Source organism: Fukomys damarensis, unplaced genomic scaffold, assembly GCF_012274545.1.
Source record: "Fukomys damarensis isolate Sample0158 unplaced genomic scaffold, DMR_v1.0_HiC HiC_scaffold_19, whole genome shotgun sequence".
Lineage (NCBI taxonomy): Eukaryota > Metazoa > Chordata > Mammalia > Rodentia > Bathyergidae > Fukomys > Fukomys damarensis.
Genome location: NW_022900931.1, coordinates 39,666,479 through 39,691,796, shown reverse-complemented (window position 1 = coordinate 39,691,796; position 25,318 = coordinate 39,666,479). Strand labels below are relative to the sequence as shown.

General features: G+C 42.4%; 2 protein-coding genes across 4 annotated transcripts in view; one reads left to right on the top strand and one right to left on the bottom strand.

Moving 5' to 3' along the window:
* CUNH1orf112 (chromosome unknown C1orf112 homolog) overlaps positions 1 to 627 on the top strand; it is a 40,059-nt gene extending 39,432 nt beyond the window's left edge. For both annotated transcript variants that reach the window (XM_033765665.1, XM_019208917.2), the window contains one exon: positions 417 to 627. In XM_033765665.1, the coding sequence (XP_033621556.1) occupies positions 417 to 605 (189 nt within the window). In that variant the 3' untranslated portion in view covers positions 606 to 627. The remainder of the gene's footprint in view (positions 1 to 416) is intronic.
* A 45-nt stretch (positions 628 to 672) lies between these two features.
* The window catches only part of Scyl3 (SCY1 like pseudokinase 3), a 35,070-nt gene continuing 10,424 nt past the window's right edge, over positions 673 to 25,318 (bottom strand). Inside the window, exons 3-14 of one of the 2 annotated variants that reach the window (XM_010633993.3) lie at positions 24,851 to 25,036; positions 22,404 to 22,517; positions 19,927 to 19,983; positions 18,601 to 18,703; positions 17,130 to 17,241; positions 13,306 to 13,383; positions 11,117 to 11,256; positions 9,552 to 9,736; positions 6,012 to 6,183; positions 3,562 to 3,720; positions 1,931 to 2,631; positions 673 to 1,385 (exon numbers count right to left, since the gene is read on the bottom strand). In XM_010633993.3, coding sequence (XP_010632295.1) covers positions 1,326 to 1,385; positions 1,931 to 2,631; positions 3,562 to 3,720; positions 6,012 to 6,183; positions 9,552 to 9,736; positions 11,117 to 11,256; positions 13,306 to 13,383; positions 17,130 to 17,241; positions 18,601 to 18,703; positions 19,927 to 19,983; positions 22,404 to 22,517; positions 24,851 to 25,036 — 2,067 coding nt within the window. In that variant the 3' untranslated portion in view covers positions 673 to 1,325. The remainder of the gene's footprint in view (positions 1,386 to 1,930; positions 2,632 to 3,561; positions 3,721 to 6,011; positions 6,184 to 9,551; positions 9,737 to 11,116; positions 11,257 to 13,305; positions 13,384 to 17,129; positions 17,242 to 18,600; positions 18,704 to 19,926; positions 19,984 to 22,403; positions 22,518 to 24,850; positions 25,037 to 25,318) is intronic. The other variant, XM_010633994.3, reaches the window with a different exon arrangement.

The window sequence follows — 25,318 nt, the reverse complement described above, 5'->3', positions numbered from 1 at the left end:
TTGTAAAGTTCAGTATATTGGGGAAATAAGTCCTTAGGAGTTGAATTTACTGTGACATTTCTTAGGAAGACTATGAAAGGTGTGTCCTGACCTTACACCTCCCTGTGCAATGACATTTGAAAATCTGATGTTTTAAATGGCTCCAAAAGCATCTGAGAGTGTAGCTCTCACCAGTTCCACACTTGGATCTTTTTTCTAAGGAAAGGTTGACATCATGTCAAAAGCATACTTACTGGGAATTCCTAGATTAAACATCACATCTTCGCCTTTGGGGACAGTCAGGAGCCCCTTCACCTACAATTCCAGAGGATGGTGGGGAACAGGGTACCCTCCTGCCCCAAGCCAGCAAGTAGAAAGGGCATTATTTTAGGTGGGTATCAGGGCATGACTTGACTCATGTCTTTCTCTCCTTCCAGACTTGTGCAAAGAGAGCCCGCCACGAGTTTCCCTTGGAAGAACAGTACAGGTCCGCTCTGCAAGCAGCAGTAAGGGGCCTGGAAGACATGGAGTCACTGCTCCAAAAGGCTCCCGCTCCAGCCTGGCTTCTGATGGAAGTGGAGGCACTGCAAGCACAGATTGAGCAGCTCAAATGCAGCATGCTCTAGGGAGGACGCTGACTGGACTGGACTTATAGCCAGCAGACTGTCACCTGTCAGGATATTTTGTATTTGTACATTTTCTAGCACATACAGAATAGCTTTTATAAAGGTGAATCTAGTGAAAATACACTTTATTTGACATTTAGAGAACAGGACTGTGGGTGATATTTCTCTTGAAGACCTTTGGTACAAGGTAATACATGTGAAACAGTCAGTAACTGCCCAGGTCCTCAAAGGACCTTTGGGACCTTTCACTCAAAAGTACAAATGTAAACAAATAAATAAGCTGCCTAAGAAAACTTTAAGTCATTTATAATTTATAGCTATTTTTTTCAGTAAGTTGTATTACATAATTAGATCTTATTCTTTTCACTGTTAAAGAAATGGCACAAAATTAAGCTAACCAGCTTGACTTTATATTTATTTTCTTGCTTTTTTAAAGCAGTAAATCAGCCTTTCCCCAGCTCCTTGCTCTTCATGGACACCGGGCTCAGCTGAATGCACCCAGGCTCGCTCTCCTCAAAGCAGCCCTGTGAGCAGCCCTTGGCCAGCTGGGCACAGCCAGCACTCAAGCATCGTCATCGAATCCGTCTCGCACCACACTTGGCACAGACCAGAAAAAGAGCTTGTGGGACAGGGAAGAGGCTGCTTTGGGTTGTTTGTCCATACAGCCTGTGTCTGAGGTATTCATTTTTTTGTTTTTAAAGTTTTAACTCACGGCTATTGTCACCAGTTACTATCTTCCCAGTTCAGCTCCCCTTCTTCTCCCCAGCCTTCAGCCTCTCCCTGCAACAAAGCACACCAATAGCAACCCACTGAGACAAGACATAGGCCAATTTAAAAACCCACAAATTTACAAGTCACCCAACACTTGACTTTTCATGCCAGAATACACTGCCTCCTGCTAAGTAAAATCAGGCTGTACTGAAAGCTTAGAAATATGGAATGCTTTGATTCCAGCATTACAAATCATAGCACTAGAAAACAACTTCATGAATTTTATAAGCCAGTAAAAATCAATCTTGAGTTAATCTTTTTTCCAAATAGAAAGTTTATTCCTGTAAAAAATAGACCATTGAAACACTTATCCCAAGCACTGTACTTTTTGTACTTTTTTCTGAACAAAGAAAGATCCATTTCTAGAAACCAATTCTGCTGATTTCTGTGCTTGGCTTAATCATTTTAACCAGTTGTGTGGTCTTTTCCTCCTCTGGGAAAACATGTTTACTATAAACTAGAACCTATTAGGGTAGTCCATGTTTACTATAAAGTAGAACCTATTAGGGTAGTCCTTAGACTACCACCACAGTCAAATACCCCAGAAGTCTCACCTCAGTTATGTCTGCTGCAGCAAATTTTGAGGAAAACTGCATCACTGGTGAGACATCATCATCCTTGCTGGGGACCACCATTTCTGTTCTCAATTCAGGTAAAATAAGGAAAGCAGCTGAAGGCTTAATTTCTGGGATCATATCAGCAAACCAATCCAACTCAGGATCTCGTACTGGCTTCTTTTTAACCTGTATGGTAAACTCTTCTCCTAAACCAAGCTCTGACCGAACTCTAAGAGACCTTTCTTGTGGCAACCTTTTTGGTGACTTGGCCTGGTCTGGGTCTTCTCTGCTTTGCACAAGACTGGTCTTTGGGGGTGGACTTGATTTCAGAGGCTGAGCTGGTTCAGTGAGTGGAGGCAAAGCAGCAGTGGGCTTCTGCTCCCCAGAGGTACCAGGCACAGCCACAGAGACACCAGGTCCTGGGTTTATCTGAGTACCTAAGTTGCTGGGCACACAGTCTTCCCAAGCCACTGCTTCTGTAATCAGGTCAGTGCACCGGGACTTGGCCATGTCACAGGGTTCTCCAGGCCAAATGTGCACGTGGACAGTTTGGTTCTCTGGCTCCTCAGGCTCACTCCAATCAGGCCACTCCTCAGACTTTTTAGAATCTGATGAGAGATTTTCAGTGTCCCCTGAAGTATTTTTCACATCTGAGATTCCATTCATGGGAAATTTAATGGACTGAGAAAACTGATCACCTGTGATAATAGGTACAAGAATTATTCACATAAAATGCTGGTTAAGAACAAACAATACAGGGCTGGGGATTTAGCTTAGTGGGGCCACCTCCTGCCTTGCAAGTGCAAGGTTGAGTTCGATCCTCAGTACAAAAAAAAGAAAAAGAAAAGAACAAACAATACATTTACGTACGTGAAGAACAGCACAAAAGAAGTGTATGGACTTAGTACTTGGAAACAGCCATGCATACTAATCTAGCAAAAGAGATTCTTCTGGGTATAACATCAAAGATGTAAGTTAATCAAATACTATTTTATAATGCTTATACACTGTTAACTCAGTGAAAGCACACGTACACCAATTAACTGGCTCATCCAGTCCTATATCAAATATCCACACCTGCTCATTGGCATAACTAAGTAAATATACAAATTCTCTAAAGCAGGCAGTGTTACCCTGGAGATGTTCAATATATACACCTTAGGAAAAAAATCTATGCTCAAATAAGTTGGCTTAACACACTTATTTTTGTTTTAAACAGATTGCCTGAAGTGTAGTTAAGGTGTTGAGAAATCCTGTGCAAGGTGTTAAGTCTACCACTTTCCCAAACGTAATTAACCAAAAAACTTCTTTCACAACATGCCTGTTAACATCTTTCCTGTTAATATCTTTCAGAACTAAAGCATCAAAAGTTCCAAAGTAAAGTATCTGGTGCAAAAAAGAATTCAGGTATTGTTACATGCTTTTCTCATCAATTATGAGGAAAGGTTAAGTACATATCTAATAGTCTGAGGAGGCAAGATAGGATCAAAGCTGGCTAGTGCTTATTGTAACAAGACATCAGTGTCAAAATTCCCAGTGTCCTTAAGTTTCAGAATCCAAACTTAGATTACTTTCTGGAATACATTCATCTAAACAATGGGAAAAATGCATAATTTCAATATTTCTACCTGTGTGTAAACAAGTCCCGTAGTAATCTCGCTGTATGTGCTCCTTGTTGATGGGGAGGTTGCCAGAGGAGAAACCTTTTGGGAATGTGCTGGCAGAGGGACTCTCCACAGTGAGCAAGATCTGACTGTGCTGGCTGCAGACCACGTGCCTGGGAGAATCTGAAGGTGAGTAAAAACTCCAAGTAAGGAAAGGGATGGTAGATAGCTTGTGACCTACTACAAGTCTGGTGAGCAGCAGCTAAGGGAAATAGGTAAGAGAACACCTTTAAATACTTGAAAAAACATACTGGTCATTCTGTATTTAAGTTATGTCCATGATGGGAAAGGAGGGATTCAAGTATTATGATGCCTCATTAAGAATTTACAGCCTTTAAAAATACTTCAGTGGTGATTTAAAACCCTAAGTAATTCTCATTTCAAGAATAAAAGTCTAATAAGCGTATGCACTTCACAATATCAATGTACTTTAATACCACAAAACTAAACATATATAGACAGTTAAGATAAATTGTATGCTATAAATATTTAACTTCAGACCCATGTGTGTGCATGGGGGGAGGGTAATATGCAAAATGTTTGGAGAAAACGTTATCTTTAATAGTGAATATTCAAGACTAGGCATTGGTCAAAAAAGTTTTTAGCAAATTCTGGTCACATTCTAATGCTAATAGGCCCTAGGCGGCTCTAAATAGCAGCCTCCCGTTCTTCACCTCCAGCCCAGAGGCCTGACCCTGTAGACCTTATCTCTTGCTTTTACCACTATCCTCCTGGCTAAAGGTCTACTCAGTTTTCCTGCCCAGTGTCCCTTTCTGTAAACTGTTGCACAACCTCCAGGCAGACTATCTTAGTCACTCCTTTCAAAAAACTCAAACTTACAGGCTAACACTAAGTCTGTGAAAGTAAACTGCAAAAGACACATCCCTTTCCTTAACAGTCCCCCGCAACATTACACACACGGCTGCACTGAAGCCTGCACTTGGAATGCAGACTGCTGCCTGCGCTCACCTGTCTTACTCAAGGAAGAGCCCGACTTGGAGAGGCCATGGGATTGGACCTCTGACCTATCATGAAGTCTTTAGGAAAATCTATCGTAAGAAAAGTCCATCTGCTACTGCTGCTGTGGTGTCTTGCTAGTTCCTTATAAAGATCACATTATAATCCAGGTGGACATAAAGGAACGAATCTTCAGGATATAGAATGTCTACAATGAGACAATGCCACCCACCTAGACAGAAGTTAAGAGTGGGAGTTTTGCTAGTTCAGCATGTAAAATGTGCTAAAGATCTGTCCCTAAGTTTTATCTCAAAAGTACAAACTGCCCCCCTTCACTGTAATCTTCTAAAAGGAGAATAGGTAACAAACACCACACCAGGTCACCCTTTCCACACTCCTTGGGCCACGCTTCAAAACATTAGAAAGCCAGGTCACTGCAAAGATTTGACTGGCACCAGAGTTAGAGAAAAGCCTGTGTGCCAGCTCTTGTCTAGTACTAAAGTTGTCTCCAAGCTGTGAGCAGACTACTGACTGTTGTCTACAGAACTGAAGTGAAAAGCCAGAACTCGTAATGAGGTCACTGCCCTATTCAGGCTATCCAAAAGGAGCAATAACAAATGACAATGTTGAAACAAAATTCTTCTAAAACCAGAAATTAAAGTTGCTACATCCCTAGGAACATACGGGAGAGAAGGATTTCCTGAATTACCTAAAAATCAATAGCCTTTTTTTTACTTTTTTTTTTGGACCAGGGATTGAACTTGGGCCCTAGCACTTGCAAGGCAGGCGGTGAAACAACTGAGCTAGATCCCTGGTCCAAAATCAATAGCTTTACATGAAAGGCCAACAAAATCAAAAGAACTTACATACCTAGCATTAGAAAGAATGTCTACAACCTTTTTTGGAAATTGATGTCTATTAACACTTAAAATATTATATGCTCTGACCTAGCATGTCTATTTCTGAGACTGTGATATAGCAGTGAAACCCAAAATACTAAAAGATAACAGGTATAAGGATATTTACTGTAGCATTTTATAGTAACTAAAAATCCAGAGATAGATGTATATCCATGAAAGTATATACTGAAAAACTATATTCAATGAAATACTACATAGGTATGGAAAAGTCACCTGGATTTCTAGGTATTGACCTACAGACAAGTCCCTGATAGGCTGCTACGTGAAAACAAGTTGTACATTTGTGCATGGCATTGTCATTCTTTTCCAGAATCCTATCTAAGTATCTGTGAACATACATCTGTACACCCTTTTGTGGGCTCAAAGGTTTTCACTAAACTCTTACAAGGTTACCTTCATCTTGTTCATCCTGTACAAGAAGTTGGAAAACCAATTTTTTTCCATCTCATTTTTAACTGAAACCTTCATTATGCATATAATACTTAAATATCTAATAAAATAGCATACAAAGGAGCTACATCTTTTGGTCATCCTCACCTTCTGGGGAAAGATCAGTCATTTTAGTGAAACTTGGGGCAGTACGTTTGAAGATCTTGGTTCTTTGTCCTCCCACAACCACTTCTGGTCCAAGGAGAGACACCAGCACTGCAAGGCTATGAAGAGTAACTGCCACAATGGAACTGCTGGTGTCACGCAGGCCCAGTAACACCTAAGGGTGAGTATAATACAATGAGTGTAGACAACCACAGTATCTTTTTCTCCCTTTGTAAACAAACAGTTGCATCGGAAGTATAATCTGCTCACTCAAGTGAACTACAATTTCTTAAGATATTTCTAGGTCAGTAGTTCTTTAGAACCCCTGCCTCAATCCTAGACTGTTTTTGTTTTTATTTTTGCTTTTAAATACAATCAAGGGCTGGGATTTAGCTCAGTGGTGTCACCACCCACCTCGCAAATGCAAGGTCCCAAGTTCGATCCCTAGCTCCCCCCAAAAAAAAACACAAACATAAAGGAAAATCAAAATCAAATTCATTGGAAATAATTATTCCAACAAATTCCTACAAAAGCAATTTTAAGTGCAAACTCCACATCTATACTTGCTGTCATCGCAGAACCATCACAAACAGCTCATGCACTGGCGACACTCTGCAGAGTACACTCAAGACACGGGGGACTAACAACTATGCTCCCGGGCCTTGCCCCTCTAAGCTCCACACACCCCAGGCAAAGGAATCTGAAAATCTTCCTTCTACTCATGTAACACCTGTCCCAACTGAGCCAACTATGAGCTCTTGCTCACTCATAGAGACTGTAATCCAGAGAAATTAGTTACCTCTTTGGTTTGCTTTAAGTGAGGACAGTAAACCTGTTAGTTATGGAACATCTGATATGCAAGCAAAATGACAGCAGGTCTTCAGAGTCAGAAGTGAAGTACACGCAAAGAAAAAGGTGAGGAATGAAGACCATACGGCTATGAGACGCTTCCTGGCGGCGGCAGCAAACAAATCATGGCCGAGAGCACCTGAACTAAGGCAGTTAATGCTGACATCAGGAGAGGTTCTGCTCTGCATGTGAGGAAGGTGATGACACGCACAGGTCTGCACTGGCCAGACAAGGCCAGGGTAACTGGTGCGCCTAATGGCTTCCAGATTCCTGGGTTCTTCTATCCCTGCTATACGATGAACTTGATCACGGAATGCTTTTTTTCTGGTTTGAGTTTCTTCATTTATCTAAGAGTAAAGGTCTCCAACAGGACTATTAAGATACTTACTAGTCCAACACTAATAGGCCAAAACCAGGAAGGCTGTACAAGAACACTAAAGCATGTTTCTTTTGCCTATGATTAGAATTCTGTAGACTTAATATGGAAACCATCAAACAATCCACTTGTGCCCCAAGTCCACCAACTTTACCTCTTCATCCAGTCAAACAATCCTACCTCCCCACTACACTGATGGAGAACCTTTTAGAGCTTTCAGTGATACCTGCTGTAGCACAGGTGCCACAGGTTCACCACCACTGGCCTACTACCGCATATCCAGTGCCACATTTTTAGTTGAAGTAGTCTTAACAGCTTCCTAGCTGACTCCTTTTCTATAACATATCTCCCTTCCTGCTACCAAACTAAATGTTTCACCACACAGAAACCGGCCCAGTTATTCCCCTACAGGGAAAGTAGTATCCTAAATGACAGCTTTCAATGTCTTACTTCCTGAACATCTACTCATTCTCTGACCTCAGTCCAATGCAGAGACCTATGATGACATCTCTATTTCAGAGTGAGAATGCGCCATTCCTCTTCTAAATCTGTAACAACTAGATGTAGGGTAATAATGATTGCTGCAGATGTAAAGTCAGACCCAGTGAACTAAACCCTGCCTGTGTAAACCCATCACACAATGAATGGTTACACATAATCAAGAGAACAAGTTCCCTACTTACACCTTAACAAGGCTGCTTTTGCCAGCCCTGACGAATCCATCCTACCTTACCAACAGAGTCATGTGGAAATTTTACATCAGAGAAGACCTGAGCTCTCTGAATATCCATGGAGAGAATGTGTGTTAGGTCTTTCAGCTGTCCACTCCAAAGGGCCAAGGACTTATTTTAGGTGTTAGCTCTAGTCAGGCTCCAGAAGACTGAAGCCTGAGCTAACACTGGAGCATTAGAACTCCCAAGCTAAGGGAGCCCAGTCAATCGAGAGACACGGGAGAACTTGTATAATGACTGCTGTTTTAAGGCACACCAACAGGTAACTACAACATCCTTCTCACTTATTCCTTGAACACAGGAGTGTAAACTAATTTCATAGGAAAATGAATTTGTTTGTTATATTTTTTAAAAAAGGTTGGAGACTCATGCAGCCAACAGTATAGCACTTACCTTGCCTGGGTAATGGGCCAGTGCTAAAGGGGAAAAAAAAAAAAAAGCTACTTCCCCCCGCCCCCCTGTGCAAATCCTTTATATTAAAGCAACAATCAAAATACAGGATGGACCACATTTTCTTTTTGCTACAGTAATATAAACATATATTAGTCATTCATTTACATCTTTACATTATTTTTAGAAAGTGAACCATTTTATAGTTCACAAAATCTGCAGACTGACATTTCAGCCCAGATACATTTTCATCTTATTTTGCAACTTAATAAAGACCATTTAGAACTACTGAAATACAGCAGGCCAAATGCAAGTACATACATCTTTGATCCTAACTCACTGTTAGCGGGTCTATGATGTCAGAAAGATACACCTGTAGACTTATTGTTGGTTAAATAGAAATAATTTATGGAGAGTATTCTAAGAATTACCATTTTTACATTCTCTTTGATTAAAGCTACTTATTTAAAAATCCTTGTACTAGTTGAATAGTCCGTGCGGAATGTGACCTGTAGAGGCGGTTAAAGTGGGTTAGAGTGGGCTCTAAATTCAGTGATTTGTGTCCTTTGAAGGCCAGAGATCAGCATGACACAGCTACAGGCCAGTGTGCCAGCTGTCACAGAAACTATCAGAAACCTGGAAGAGTCAAAAAGGGATTCTACCCTAGAACCTTCACAGGAAACCTACTCTTGCCAACAACTCCAGGACTGAGACGATAATTTCTGTTGTTTTGAACGTGTAGTCGGTGATTGTTACTGTGGCCCTAAGAAACTAATATAAGGCTCCTCAGTGGCTGATGAGCCAATGATACAAGCAATCTCATGTTCCTCTCAATTCTAATCACATTAGAATTACTTACTTATGGACAAACCACAGTTCATGCTCATAAAACATTCCACCAGTGCTTATTTCCCCATAAAGAATGAGCAAACAATTATAGTTCCTTCCAGATTAAGATCATGTATGTTAGTTTAACTAATCTGTCCACACAAATGGAATGGAAATGCAATTTTAATTTTAGCCCTGAGTATTTCAATAGGTTTTTACACCCAAAATCTGTCTTGGAGCTTTCTAAGCTATTACCTAAACATCTCAAACTCCTCTTCCTCCTTTCAGCACCCAGATTTGCAGCACCCTCTGCCTGCTCACTCAATCTGCCTGGGAAGGCTGTATGCCTCTGCCAGCCTGGTCTCTCACCTGTGGCAAGATGACTTTTTTCAGCTGCTCCTGAGTAAAGTGCTCCACATAGGCCTCAAAGTGAGACAGCAGCACCATCCGCACATGCTCCTCGTGAACCTTGAACAACTGGAGGAGCACAGGGATCACCCTCGACTGGAACAAGCCTGGCGACAGCAAGCAAGGGGCTTCTCCCTGTTCAGCGTCTACCTCAGAATTGGAGAGGGTTACAGATGAGAAAATGTCAGTGAAAGGAGCAGAGCATATTTCGTAAGCTAGGCCCACAACTTGACATATATCCTAAGTGCTCTTCTAAATTCTCGTGCTCTAAGCCAGAGCAAGTTATTCTGTTGACCCAAAATTACTCAAGACCTAACTGCCTGAAGTACACTCCTTGCAGAAATGTTTTTGAAATACTAGAGATCAAACAAAGCGAGCTTGTATTTTAACAGGATTATGAATGAGTAACTTGATAAATTCATGATTAGTAAGTGAAGAATTTCTTCTACTAGATGAGATTAGTGGCATACTAATATTCTTGGTGAAGTTTTATTTGCACAATGAGGTCTTAACCCACTAGTACAAGACTGTGATGCTGAGCAGTCTTCTCCAGCAGTTAGGATCTGGGGGATTTTAAAAATGTGTATGTGCCAAGGGGCCAGGGATTTAGCTCAGAGGTTCTGCCACCTGCCTCACAAGCACAAGGTCCCAAGTTCAAACCCCAGTACCAAAAAAAAAAAGTGTATATATCTATAGATATCTAGACCAACATAGCAGGCAAACAGGCCAGTCTTTTTTTAAAAAAACAATGAGGTGAATAAGACGTTCGCCCTGTCTGAGATCCACTGAGCATCAGGATGGAAGGGCTATTAAAAAAATCAGGGCTGAAGAGAATGACATTGAATCAGATATAATGATATAATTCTAATCTGTAAAATAACTACCAGTAACACTGGCTTCTTGGATTAAGAACTTTTAAGAAAACTAATTCTAAAAGCAGGATCCCACCTACCTCAAAATTCTAGTAGTCATGCTATATTCCCTAGTTTGATGTGTTGCCATCTATACCGCTACGATGTTATAAAGTTTCCAAGTAGTACTTTCCTTTCACATCTGGAAAAAGATCTGAAGCTCTAAGGTGTGAAATGAACTCAGTGATTTTCAGTCTTTTTGATAAAAGTGGAAAGTACAAGTGTTGGTCTTTGGAAGTCAAGAGGCACAGGCCTAAAATGATTCACAGCAAATGCAAAAGTTCCTTCAAGATGTATACCTTGCCTTCAAACTTCATGTGCTCATATTCTAGCAACATGTGCTGCGTGTGGGCAGTAAGTCCTGATGGTAGTAAGTCTGATACTCTGGGAAGATGCTCCGCTTTTTGTTGTTATTAAGAATCAAACTCAGGACCTTGCACTTGCCAGGCAGGCATGGCGCCACTGAGGTAAATCCCCAGCCCTCCTACCCAGGTTTGAGTTCCAGGTACAAATTAGGGCAAATAAATGTTCTTTGCTTTTAGAGCCAAACTTTAACTAACATACAGTTAAGTGCTGAACTCTTTATAATCACCAGTATTTTGAAAGAGAATTTACCTTTTTTGGGGCCAAGGAGATGAGGAAGAAAACTCTTAACGGCTACCGGCTCTGCGAACACCAACTGATTAAGCAGAAGCGGCACCAGCCTCAAAGCTATTAATTCCTCTGACAAGCAGCTGACTCTGTCCAGCAGAAATCTGAGGACAAAAAGGAAAGCCTGGGAAACAGATCGATTTTCTCATACACCTCAGCCGTGCAGAGCCTCTACCGAACTTCTACCAAAGTGGTGCATTTTGAAACGTAGCCAGGAAAAATGAGGGAAACAGTAGTCCCCGGGTACCTAAGCAAAATGCAGAAAGTGGGACAAGGCCGGCTCGTCAGTGCCCTGCACTGAGCCAGGATGTTCTCCACAAATTACCTCTGAGGAGTAGCAGAAGGGTCCCCCTGTATCCCCTAAAAATCCATAGGCTTTCTAGATAAATGGCCTTTTCTCAAATTTAAAAGGTGTAGGTAATCACTTTTCTAAAGTTTCCATAGTAAATTTGGTGTTGGGGACTGAACCCAGGGCCTTGCGTGTGCTAGGAAATACAATTTTCCCCAGCCTCATTACATCAAAACATCACATGTCAAAGAGCATTCTGTTGAGAAGTAAAGACATCAGGCATTAACAGTTAACAATGCCCCTTCATGTAATCTGCCTCAGCGGATAATTTTGACTCCTTTATGAGGAACGGGCCACACTGTACATTAATCACCTTCAAAACCCTATGAGACCATCAAAATAAATAAGCAGCAGCTGACATCCACACTTACTCCCAAACCTTTCTAGTTCCAAAGATGTTGGGACTCCTTTTTTTTTGTTTTGTTTTGTTTTGTTTTGTTTTGTGAGACAGGGTCTTGCTATGTAGTTGAGACTGACCTGGAACTCACTGTGCAGCCCAGGCTGGTCTTAAACTCAGAGCGATCCTCCTGCCTCAGCCTTCTGAGTGCTGGGATTACAGGCATGCGTCACCATGCCCAGCAGGGATCCTCTTTCTTAAGGACATCCCACCTTGCATGCCCCAACTTTTCCTTTCCCTCAGGACCAAGAACCAGCCATCCCTGCAGCACGACTGCAGTTCCTACTGCTCCTGCCAGTCTTCCATGAGCACCTTCCCCTCAGTCTGTAAAAATGCTCACATCTCACCCATCCTTTAAAACACCTTTCACGACTCCATTTCTTCTTGAGGAATACGTTCTCTTCTCTCCACTTTCCACGAGGTTTTGCCTAGTGTCTACCCTCTTTTTGCCCCCTCAGCTTCCTGGGGAAGTAATGCCATGCTGATACCACATGAATGGGCCTCCGCTGATCCTGCTGCCTCTCAGAAACCCTCCCTGGGAGGCACCAGCTCCCTGGCTCTCTAGGTCTTCTCTGACCATTGCTTGTCTCACCCAACTCACCCTCACAGTAGAGTACTCCAGAGCCGGTCTGGACCACTGTCCTCAAGTTACTACTTTCTCAAGAAGATAGTAGGAATTACATGCTGATGAAACCTCAATGTTCACCACAAGGCCACCAGCTTGGCTCCTAAGACTCCTTTCTGTCCATGTCCATCTCCACCTAAAGTCCCATGGTGCTTAAAGCGACAAACTCAAGAGTGAATCCACCACGTTCCCTTATGTCAGGCTACCCTTGCAAGGGCTCTGCGTCCTCTGGAGATCACTACTCAGACTGGCCCACTGTATCTTTCCTATGTCAGTGTCGTCTTTGTCACTGGCACCGTCACTGCCCTGTGGCCTCCCATCAGCTGACTTGCCACCATGTCCCTTCTGACTTCAGGCTGCGCCTCCAGGGACAGCACAGAAGCCCTTCTATAGGGTAACCGAACCAGCTCAGCCTGCTGCTTGGATGGCCTAGAAGTCCACTGTGTACGAGCACTCTCAACATTCCCCACTGCCACATCCAAGGGCCACCTCTCCCCCATCCTTGTCCTGGGACTCTGGTTGCCCCCTACCTGGATGTTTTCCTCTGATCACTATCTCCCCAACCAGTGTTCTCAGGACCACTCTGTGCACTCTCCACCTCGTACCTACCTGTATTTACGAGTCTCAGAGGGGATCTGTCTCACCTCTCAGAGCTGAAAGTTCCAGGGCTTCCCAGACAGCCCAACTGTAGGAAATGTTCAATAAATGCCTGTCTCACCTTGAGATTACCTGAAGTGATTAGAGACTTCTTCCAAGTTACTGAATTCTAGGCCTTAACTTACTTGAAGAATTCAGTTTTTTCCTCTTCACTCTTCAGTGTTAAGCTTTTCAAGAAATTCACAATTTCTAGAAAATCATTTCTAAATAACAAAAAGAAAAAATATATAGGACAACAAATTAAAGAAAGCATGTTAAATGATGATCCTGTGACCACAAACAACCCTCTCAGCACACACCTGTAATCCCAGCACTCTGGGAGGGAGGCAGGTGGATCATAAGCTCAAGTTCAGCCTAGGTGACTTAGCGAGACCCTATTTAAAAAAAAAAAAAAGGCTGGGAAAGTACTCATTGTGAAGGTCCTAGATTCAACCCCCAGTAGGGGTGGGAAGGTGACTTAAAAGATTTGGGGTGGGGGCATGTGCAGTACCACAGATTGAACTCAGGGCCTTTGCACTGAGCTATATCCTCAGCCCATTTTCATTTTTTATTTTGAGATGAGGTCTTGCTAAGTTGCCTGGGATGAGCTCAAACTTGCAATCCTCCCACCCATCCCAGTCTCCCAAGTACCTGGGATTATGGGTATACACCACCACCCATTTCCATTGAAAAGATTCTAAGCCTGAGACAAATAATATGGAACAAGGCTATAGGAATCTCGTACTGTAATGTCAGAGATCTGTGAAGAGGACACAAACTTACACACAGGCTAACATGATCTGAGGTTTTAACAGTCATCACCACCCAGAGTTCTGGTTGTGACAAAATGTTGTCAAAGTATCCTGAAAGAAATGACATAACCACTGCAAAAATAGTTATTGATTTACCAAGTCTACCTTGGTGAATAATAACTGTTAAGGAGGACTGGAGAAAGTAGAATTTCTGTATAAGTCACAGAAATCTTATTTCTCTGGCTGTAAGTTATCATTCTTGAGATCAGGGAAGGTCACTTTCCTCTGGGGCTCCCAGAGTCCCACAAGTGATGGATACTCAGCTCATGTTTACCACACAGGACCACTGTCCCTGGAGACTTAGACACACAGGTGGGACAGCTGAAATGGCAGACTCAGGGAAGCACATCTACTCCACATCTCCACTTCTCACATTACACCTGTGGTGCACACTCTTAACAACCCAGGGACTAGGAAACTGATCCCAGTGGAGGTGAAAACCTACCTACAACTTCTAACTTCCTAAAACTCAACTGCTAATAGCCTTACTAACGTAGCCAATGAAGAAGTATTTTATATTTTCCATGTATTACATTCCGTGAGAATCACACAGAATCCTCAAGATCAGTTTCCTACGACTGGCAATATCCTCAGGAGATGATCTGCCTCCAGTGGGGGGTTCTGTTTTGTTTTGAGACAGGATCTTGCTATGTAATTCAGGCTGGCCTCGGACTCACTATGTAGATCTGGCCGGCCTCACAGTGACCCTCCTCAGGCTCCCAAGTGCTGGGATTACAGACCTGTGCCACACCTGCCTCAAATGGAGCTCTAAGCAGACACAATGTTCTAGCTTCTCACAGTAGCAACGGCAAGTGGCTATGAAATTACTGTACAGCATGAACTTGTGATTTAATGCTGCATTTTGACATCGCTTTATGTTTTCCTCAAGTATAAACCATACTATGTACAGTCTGTGCACAAGTTTTCACCTTTAGGTGAAAAAGGTGATAATTTTACCTTTTTCTATAAATCTGTGTACATTCATGACCCATCTTTTTGATACTTCTGTACCACAAAGTTCAAGTTTTCATATAGCCGAAAAACTTCAACACAAAAACTAAAAATGCACATATAAATTGACCCTTACAGTTCAAACCCACATTGTTCAAGGGCACGCTGTATTTTCCCCTGGCTCTGTAGCAGAGGGAACACACAAATGCCTTCACTTTAATCAGACTGGCTCAGTTCTTTGGCAGGGACGCCGGCCTGGCTCCTTCCTCCATCTCTGGCTAGTTCTCTCCTCACATGCAACACGGACTGTGGGGCAGGCTGGCCTTTTAGTTTTTTTCTCCCCTCTTTAGCATACAGTTCTTAATAACTCATTACAGTGATGAGAAAAATCTATTTACTGTGAGGAACTAATTCTTTGTAGACTTTTACATGGGGGAAAATAAAATATTCCCAAGAATCATCTAAAAGGACACTGGAGATACTGTGGTTAAAAGATTTTTGCAATGGTAAAATATAGAATTTTCTATATATTTTTCAATTTTAAAAAATTGGTTGAAAAAATAAAAATCATACAATGGGAAAAGTTTTAAACCGTTTCTTTGAAACATCATAATAAAACCCCAGCAACAAGAGTTCAGTGATGGTGAACCTTTGCGCTTTCACTGATGACCAACAGCCTGCCGTGGCACGCGTGCGGTCACTTTGCCACAGTGCCGTTGCACAGTAGTACTTACTACACGATAGCACAACCCACCAAGTACTACTCCAGAGTGACTTTCCCCTCTAGGATAGACGACTTCCTAGTGCTCTGGTTTCTTCCAGGCTCCCAACTGCAAACACCAAGATGTTTAGTTCCAAAACCAGCATAAGGTCAGCCTTGCTAATAAATGTCATGGACAAGGAACTAACTTGTGAGGAAGTTCTGCCATCGAGGAAGACACATAATTATAGAAGAAATTCAAGAGAACCCAGGAAAGGGGCCTGGGATTTAGCTCAGAGGTTCCGCTCCCTGCCTTGCAAGTTCAAGGACCCGAGTTCAATCACCAGTACCAAAAAAAAAAAAAAAAAAAAAAAAAAAAAAAAGAGAACCCGGGAAGATACTAAGTTATAGCGCACCCCTGTACGCCTCCCTGTTAAGTAACTTCTTCACTCTTCCATCACATATTTCCTTTTTTTTTTTTTAACTATGCAAATCTAAGACTCTGTTTTTGCGATTTCCTGGGAACTGGCAGATCACTGTCTGTTTAGGGTTATCCGATGCTATCAGCAAAGCTGCAGGACATGTGAATCCCGCTTTAGTAAAGTACACCTCGGCTACGTCATGAGGACACAGGCAGGAAAACAATGACTGCATTTCCCCCAGACAAGCGGACAGCGGGTGCCAGCTGAGGCAGTTAGCAGTTTGGTGCTCTTTGCTCTCGAACTCATTTTAACCTCTTCTTTTCCAAGCTGTACTTTGCGTTAGTCCACGCTCGCAGTACTGACCGCACCCCTCGTGCAGCGCTGACGCATGCACACAGCACATCCCGCTCCTGTATTTTCTCCTTCCCATCACTCTCTCCTCCATCGCTCTATCTCTTGGGCTCCTTCCCTTCTGCAAAAGATCTGTCTCCCTGTTTCCTATTTTTATTTTGCTATTTATACTTAGGGTCTCCATGTAAGAGAAACTGCACAGTATTTAGGCTTGTCTGATAATTTCACTCAATGTTATTACGGTCTCCAGGAACGTCCGTTCTCCTGGAAGTGATTCAAGCCTATCCTCCTGTACGGCAGTGCAGAACCCCACATCACCACGTATTTATAAAAGAAGAAAACTTCTGCCTGAAGAATAAACTCACTGCCCTCCCCACAAGAAAAATTCAAGATAACAAATTCATATTAATAATGCAATAGGGTCAAAAAGGAGAGGGCGTGCGTATGAACATTTTTAATTAACTTACAACTGTGAACCCCTGGACACAAATGGCTTCTTCACCATCAGGAGTCCTAAGGAATCTGGATGTAATTTCTATACCCAAGGCCTCCTCCAATCAAGAATGCCTACAACTTCCTTCCTGTGATAGAACCTGGAAGGCAACCCAATTTTTCCCTTTATTTTTCTGTCCTAATAACTATAAGAACTTGCTTCTGGGCCCCCTACCCAGCATCGCAAGATGTACCAGACGGGTCCACGGGAGGCAGCCAATGTGCACACCGGATGCCCTCACCTGAAGAACTCATGGGACAGTAAGGTGTGGAGCGCGGGCCGACAGTGTGGGATGGGATTCAGCAGGGCTGTGTGCAAGGTCTGCTGAAAGCTGGAGAGAACGTCCGCTGAAACTGAAATCCAGAGCGACAGTTAGTTTCCAAGGCCTTCTCCCTCCTTTCAGGACCTCTATAGCTGGAGACTGTCCAGGGCAAAAACCAACCTGTAAAAGCCCAAACACACAAAGCCCTGGCTGTTGCGAAACAGCTTCTCTCTTGCTTTAAGCCAAATTCCTTGGCAGGTGTAGAAAGGGGGCCTGCCCACACCACCCCCTAGGTGCCTGTTCTCCCACGAAGCCAGGGCAGGCCCAAAGGAGGTGGCTAAGGTGGTAGGCAGAGAGGGCCTTTCTCAGCCAGGGCGCCTCATCACAGAACACTGGGAGGTATTTGGTAACACTGATCCTTCCAAAGGAGGCAGGTGTTTGCCCCCATTCTAGGTGCAAGGCACGGCAGTCAGTTCATGAAACACAATGAATGCCTCAGGACCTTAGGACTTAATTCTCAAGTGCTTAGGCTGGGCCGATTTACAGCCTACAAGCATATGGGCTTTGAACCTCACAGCTCTGTGTAAGCCTGGCAGAAGACATTACAGCAGCACTGCACAAAGCTTCTGCAAGGCGATAGGCCATAGGGCTCTCACACAAACCCCAGGAAACTTAACAGATGGAGCATTAAAGGGCCAGACAGTCACAGGAGTTGACACTTCCTACCCAGGAAACAAAGGAAAAAACAAGAGCAGAACATAACTTCTTTAAGTAGCCTAGGTTTTAAGAGGCAGTGAAAAGAAAGTTTTGAGTAAATTATACCAAGAAAAAAAAATCAGAAAGTTTAAAAACCCTGATTTAGACATTAACAATATTTCCATGTCTTATTATATCTTACTCATTAATGGCATTTTTAAACCTACTGAATGGCTCCAGAGTTTTACAGATCTTTGGACTCTGAGTCTTCAGATCGCAAATACTATTGCCAATCAATGAGATAATCATCTGGGAGTGGTAGTGCACTGTAATCCCAGCACTCTGAGAGGCTGAGGCTGAAGGATCACAATGCAAGCCCAGTTTGGGTAACTTGGCAACTTACAGAGACCCTGTTGCAAAATAAAAAAAGTTAAAAAAGGACCAGGAGACTGGAAATGTAGCTCAGTGTGAAGGCCCTGGATTCAATCTCCAGTACAGGGCAGAAAGCGGGGGAAGACACAACACACATGCCAGTGGCAGCCACAGTTCAAAGGGCTTCTGACTTTAATTCAAACTAACGGCTTCCAAAGCTTCTTCATTCCTCACTGAGCTCCCATCTGCACTAAATAAGTTACGGGGTGAACAGCAGGGTCTTTACTATGATCAAAGACTGCAGTCCTTTGAATTCCACACGGGACAGGCGTCGGTGAATTTCTTACTTAGTCTGTGGCTGCACAAGTCAACTCCAACTCACCCTGCTCATTTAAGATTGTGAGCAAGCTTGCCACCAATGTTCCAAACGAATAGGCATCCCGCGCGTGTCCGTGAGGCTCTGGAAGAGTTGTGAATTCTGGAGACTAAAAGCAGTAATTCCATTAGAACGACAGATATGCCTTTCTCTGAAGTGCTTTCTCCTATGTTTGCACTTTTTATACTCATAACTAATGGCATAGGGTCACACGTTCACTCACAAGCTTTAAAAACTGTTAGCATACTGTACCACATAAATATGCACAATTATGCATCGATTAATAGAGCAGATTGAAAAAATAAAAAAACAATTAGTAGATGGAATTTATCAAGAATTTTAAAATATCAAATAGGAGTAAAAAGAAAGAATATAAGCCTGTGGCTTTCAAAATTATTTTTGTATTTACCTTGTATAAATTTACTTTGTATAAATTTGTATAAATTCAGCATACACTTAGATGTATAAATACACAGGTAATGAAAGTAAAAGTTTCATAAAGTAAAACTTAGTCTTATCTAAGATGCCCAACAGTAGTTTCTCTTTTATTCCATTTTTCACTTTTTTTTTTCCAAAATGCTAGCCAGGATCTCCTCCTAAGGTGTCTTAAAGCTCAAAAACCATCAGTTTGTAAAGCTCCAGGATATATACATAGTATTGCATTTATTTCAAGTCTTTGGTAGATAACTAAGTTATAACTGGGTTGGATTTCTTAATAAGGCACACTATTTGTAATGTATCGTTAGGGCCTAATGTTTATAGTGATTTTAAGAACAAACCTACTTTTGAGTTGATGGCAAACAGAATGCTAAACATTTTTCTAGGCATTACAGAGCCCTAAAAGCCAGGGCGGCAAATGGGGGGCTGGGGTGACAATGGGCATTCTGCTTCCCCAACCATGACTTCCAGCAAAGCATAAAGACTAATCCTGCAAAGGATATGATACTATGTTCCTACCAGGTGCCTCCTCCTCTGTACAATACATAGGAAGTCGGGGGCAGCACACGCCTGTAATCCCAGCACTCGGGAGGCTGAGGCAGGAGGATTGCTGTGATTTCGAGACCAGCCTGGGCTACATCATGAGTTCCAGATCAGTCTCAACTACACAGTGATATCCTGTCTCAAAAAATCAACAAAAACATATGATACACAGGTATCCATATAAACAAAAATATGTAAGCGGGCCCATGGCTATAGAAATATTAGCCTTAGAAGTTTTCAGAGGTATCTCAGTAATTTAGTGAAGAAAGGAATGGGCAGAGGAAAGGTTTTGTCAGGTTCAGGCCAGCTGTGCAAAGACGCCTTCATTACATCTAAAGTATGTCATCTTACCATCTCTTCAGGAGGGACAGATGCTGGGTCTCGTACTGACTGAATATTCCTCAGAAACTAGATAGAGAAATACATTAAGAAATACAGTTTATATACATTTGGTGAACCAATCTTTTATACTAAGCTACAAAAATCAGTATGCAATGCCATCCTGCCATACTTTAAAAACATATATTTTAAATTAAAAATGTAAATATAGAAGCTGGCACTGCACAAGGCTTAGTAGAAAATAAATGTTACTTTCCTCTTCTCTCCCTTTTAACTGCTTTAACAGACACACTCTGCTTTTAGAGAAACCTGCGCACCTATTTTTATATGGAAGTTAGGCATGCTTCTTTCCTTGATCGATATTGATAATTAAAAGGCTCTTTGGTTGGGTGTGATGGTACATGCTGAAAGTCCCTGCTATTTGGGACACTGAGGCAGAAGCATCACTGGAGCCCCATGAGTTCAAAATAGCCTGGGCAACATAGCAGGACTCCATATCAAAAAAAGGAATTTTGGGCACATACTAAGCCTGTGTCTAGATGTCCCCCAAAGCCTCATGTGGTCCTAAGTGGAGCTTTTCAGAAGGAGCTGGATCTAGGGTGCATGATGTTGTGACTGATTCATGGTGCAATCCTAGGATTAAGGTTGTCCTACCCCAGGTGTGAACATTCCTACCCCTGGACAGAAATATAAGGGGCAGGCCAGGGATTTAGCTCAGTGGTTCCACTGCCTGACTCACAAGCACAAGATCCCAAGTTTGATCCCCAGTACCAAAAAAAAGAAAAAGAAAAGAGAATATAAGGGAAAGAAAGAGGGCTGCTATTGTCACTGACTGTCACCTGGTACTTCACTATTTTGCTGCCTTCTGCCATGAACTCTTTCTCCTCTGTGATTCCCTTCTGCCACCCAGCCTGCACTGGAGCCAGTCTACCACGGACTGAAACCTCTACAAACTGTGAGCCAAATAAACCTGTCCTCCTTTAACTTCGGGTGTCAGGTATTTGATCTCAGCAATGACAAAAGTAACTAAGAGCACAGAACAAGTCTGTCGTTAGTCTCACTAAATCAAGTGAATCTTGACTTGCTGCCCCATGAGACATAAAAGTTGAGAACTTTATGAGCTATGGAGACAAAATCAACGACTATAGAGTAAGCAAGTCATTCACCATAGCTCAAAGATTGTTTCTGGAGAGTTTCTATGCTCAAAACACTCTTTTGGGCACTAGAAATGAAAAGCAATGCATTCCCTGGTACCCAACCATGAGTTCATAACCTAGAAGACAAACCAAAAGTTTCAGTAGTAGTGCTGAGTGTCATGCAATGAATGATTAATTTTGCTAGGGGACAGGATTCACGGAGCAGAGGCTGCCGTTGGTGCATTTCCCAGCGGAAGAAAGGCGCTCCAGCAATGGAATGGCGTACAAAGGAAGAGGGGCGGAAGGAGAGCTGCACACCCCGACTGCCTGAGGAGAGGAGCTGGAGTCCAGCTCAGAACCGTGCGTGGTGGATGAGCAGAAGCTGGGCTGAAGAAAAGACTGGGGAAGGTCTTCTCTACCACAGCAAAGCATGTTTGCTTGGCATAAAACCCACAGAAAGGACCACAAAACAAGGTGAGTTCAGAGGGTTCAGTGAGGCGGCAGCAACACAGAAGTGCGTCTGCGACAGCAGCAGCATCTGAAAGGAGGAAGAGCCCACGAAAACGCCACTTGACAAGGCCCCGGCCGAGGGCGGAGGCTCCACATGAGAACAGTGAGTCAAACTGTGAGCTACACCTCCCACAGGGATGTCAGCACGGAGTGCTTCTTAATATTGTCTTTTCCTAGAAACAGTAAGTCCAGGAGCAACATACAAAGTGACAAGAAACAAAATGAAAAAGGATCATCCATCTAGGAGGAAAACGCAGAGATCTATGAGACAAAACAGAAGCAGCACCACAGGTAGCTACACCACAGCATATCAGGAGGACTTAATATGCACAGACTCTAATTCTAGTGATTAGGACATCGTATGTGACTTTGGCAATTCACACAACTGTTTGATGAATATTTCTTATACACCTAACGTGAGCCAGGCACTATTCCATGTGGAGCGAAAGATAAATATCTGAGACTATCACACCCTGAAGAAATTCAAGTGTGTGAGATAAAAGACAGACACTTAAAGATAATTTCAGTATGAAACATTAAATGGTCTAATCAAAGTATGGGGTACTGTAGGGAGCAGAGAGGTAGGGCATTCGATTAAAATGTTTCAACAAGCCATTTTACCTCTCTCAGTCTAAGGTCCTTCATCTACAAAATAAGAAAGGAATATAGGGCGCCCAGAGCCTCTTTGAGAAACACAATCTCGTTTATAAACATGGGCACTGACAAAAAATTAAGTCTCCAAATCTAAGGTCATGCTAACAATAAAAACAAGGGTCTAGGCAAGAACTAGGTATCAAGATGCTGTCAACCCTCAACGAGGACGGGGCCTAGCACTTGGCTTACCTCTGGCGTGGCCTGAGACACTTTACAGACAGTCTCCATTCCTCCCAGTTTCCAGTGCCCGTCTTCACTCACAAACACAGACGCTAAGCAGACATTGTTGTGTGTTAGGTGTCCCTGGAAAAGAAAAGAACATGACTGCCACTCCAGTTTGTAAAGCTGAAGTTTTTAAAAACTACCCATCTCCAGAAAGTATTATGGTAAGCATTCCCACTTTTGGCATAATAAATGGAACAAAGCTTTAAGGACAACCGAAGTTAGAAAATAGGAAAAATGCAATAGAAAGGCTTCTGTTATCTCTTCAGTCTGGTGGGGCAGCTTAATAAAGACACTAAGGCCATTTACAACCTAGTCACTTTTCTTTTCTATGGGAATGAGGAGACAAATGTGCCCCTAAACAGAAATTTATGTTTTCACCCTGTATAACGACAGCCTGTAATGTGTGCTTCCGATGCCTTTAAAGATAAAGTTTATCTTTGGTGCCATAGGTTATTTTAGTCATTTTCTGCTCTAAATTCTTTCTCACCTACATTCTATCACGAACCCAGATCCACTTCACCTGAAATCTTGTCTGCAGGCATTAAAAAAAATTCTGCCTGAAGAAGAGGAAAATGGAATGATAAGGACCACCGGAAATATTCCACAGATCACAGAAGAGTCAATTTTAAAACTATGAAAAAATAATATAGTCAAGACAAAATAAGAACAATGGGTTGAACACTGAATCATTTTCCAAACCAAAAATCATTCCAGTACATGAAAGAACAATTTAAATATTCTACCCACAAGATCGAATGTATACATTTTAACACTCTGACATATCTATACACCTGCAAATATATATACATAGACATAGACATATGTATCCGGGGGCTGGGGATTTAGCTCAGCTGTTTGGTAGCCTGCCTTGCAAGCGCAAAGACCCGAGTTCGATCCCCAGTACCAAAAAAAAAAGACATATGTATCCGGTTTAGGGTAGGAGATATGGTACGCTTCCACTTGAGGAAAAATAAAAGAACAGGCATATCATATCGATCTTCGGGTTACACACTGACCATCACAGCTGCTTCTGGAGAGAAGAGCTAGATTCAAGGGTGGACCTGATGAAAAGGGATTGAATTTCTCCTCTGTGCACGGGTGCACTGCTCAAACGCCTGACCATGTGCACGCACTTTCAACAGAGAAGATCCCCAGGGAAGCAGGAATAATCTTGTTGTTATGTGAACTTGGAAACAAGAGCTTTAACAAACAGCAGCCTAACAGTACTGTCAAGAATAGACAGTAAACACAGCACCGCCACATTATAATAACAGCAAGCAATTTGCACAAAACATCTAGTTTTTAATAAAGATGGGAATTATGATATATATTTTGATATTCATGATCTGTTTCACCACAGCAGTTTTTTTAAATGTTCTTTGGCTATAAAATTGTGATATGATCCTTAAGATTTAAATGCACCATCAACTTACTATTCGTAGATGTGAACTTGATGAATATTCCAGAATTATAATGTGCCATTAAGACACATTAGCGTGTCTTAATCTCCCTTTGCTTGAATTTTAATGATCAATTCGTTATTGTTGCAGATGTGACAATTGCACACAGACTTACTAAACTTATGTAAAACTGTATGAAATGGAAGTGGAAATCACTAGGTTCTTTCCGTGCAGAAGAGCTGGGCTCACTGTCATGTGACACAGCCCTGTGTGTGGCCCACTGTACTTCCCGGAGCTGAATCTTGCGCTCCTAGTTTCTGTGTACACTTCTGCATGTGCACATTTTTCATTCAGTTTTTGGGTTATTTGTATGGTGTTTACTATTTGTGATCATGTAGTAGTTGTGCCTTATTTTGTGACAGTTTAGCTCAGTAAATACTGTAATTTCTAACTTCACTGATTAGAAGGTTACTGATTATAAATATAACTGATAAATTACCCGACAGCATTTAAATGTGTATAAAGAACAACGGGAAGATCCTTATTGAGTTATCTCTTTTGCTTTTTTCATGTTAAAGATGATATTAAAACACTTCTTTCTAGTAAAACAAAAGGAATAGCAAACACTGCGGCACACGGACCCCCGGGGAGTGTTCGGGGGCAGCCTCACAGCAGGCTGCACCACTCAGTGCAAGAGGAGGAGCAGAACCTGCTTCTTCCTAAGACATGGGCGTTTCTTTCTTCAAAACTCTCAAATAAGACACGCATTTGGGAAACAGGAAATCTGATCTACAGTAAGTAACACTGACATTAAAGCTTATTAGGTAAAGATTTATCCAAAAGCAGAGGCAGACGACAGTAAAGTGATGTAAGACTGGGACAGAGAAGTAGTTGCCCCTTCCACAAACCATCTGTCACGTTTCTTGTCCCTTCCGTACCATCCTTGCAAGCACCGACACGCCTGTCACCCCTGGTCTACATCAAGTCCCAGCAACGGCACAGGTCACTCACCCTGTCGTGAAGGAAGACCAGAGCCAGTAGAATGTCATAAATACCAGCACAGACCTCTGCGGCAGACAATGTTTCCAAGGCCACTTCCAGAGGCTGCACTCGCTCAGTGACAAGGTGAATGCCATCTGCTTCCACAGTACAAGATAAAAATCTTAGCAAGCAAGGGTGACGAAGGGTCTTCAAGTGCTTTAAATGTAAACAGAAGAGCTGGTGAATTATCATTTCACATATCCTGGGGTCAAAGTCAAAAACTGTACACTTGCATTCAAAGTCCTTTCAAACTTCTTACCTTCTCCCAAATTTACAAAAAGGGAGAGGAAGGTCTACAGCTTGTTCTGATTTTGCTCTACTTGCCTAATAACTCTACAAAGACTTCAAGTTCCAGGTGGGAGGCTGAGGCAGGAGGATCGCTGTGAGTTCGAGACCAGCCTGGGCTACATAGTGAGATCCAGGTCAGTCTCAACTACA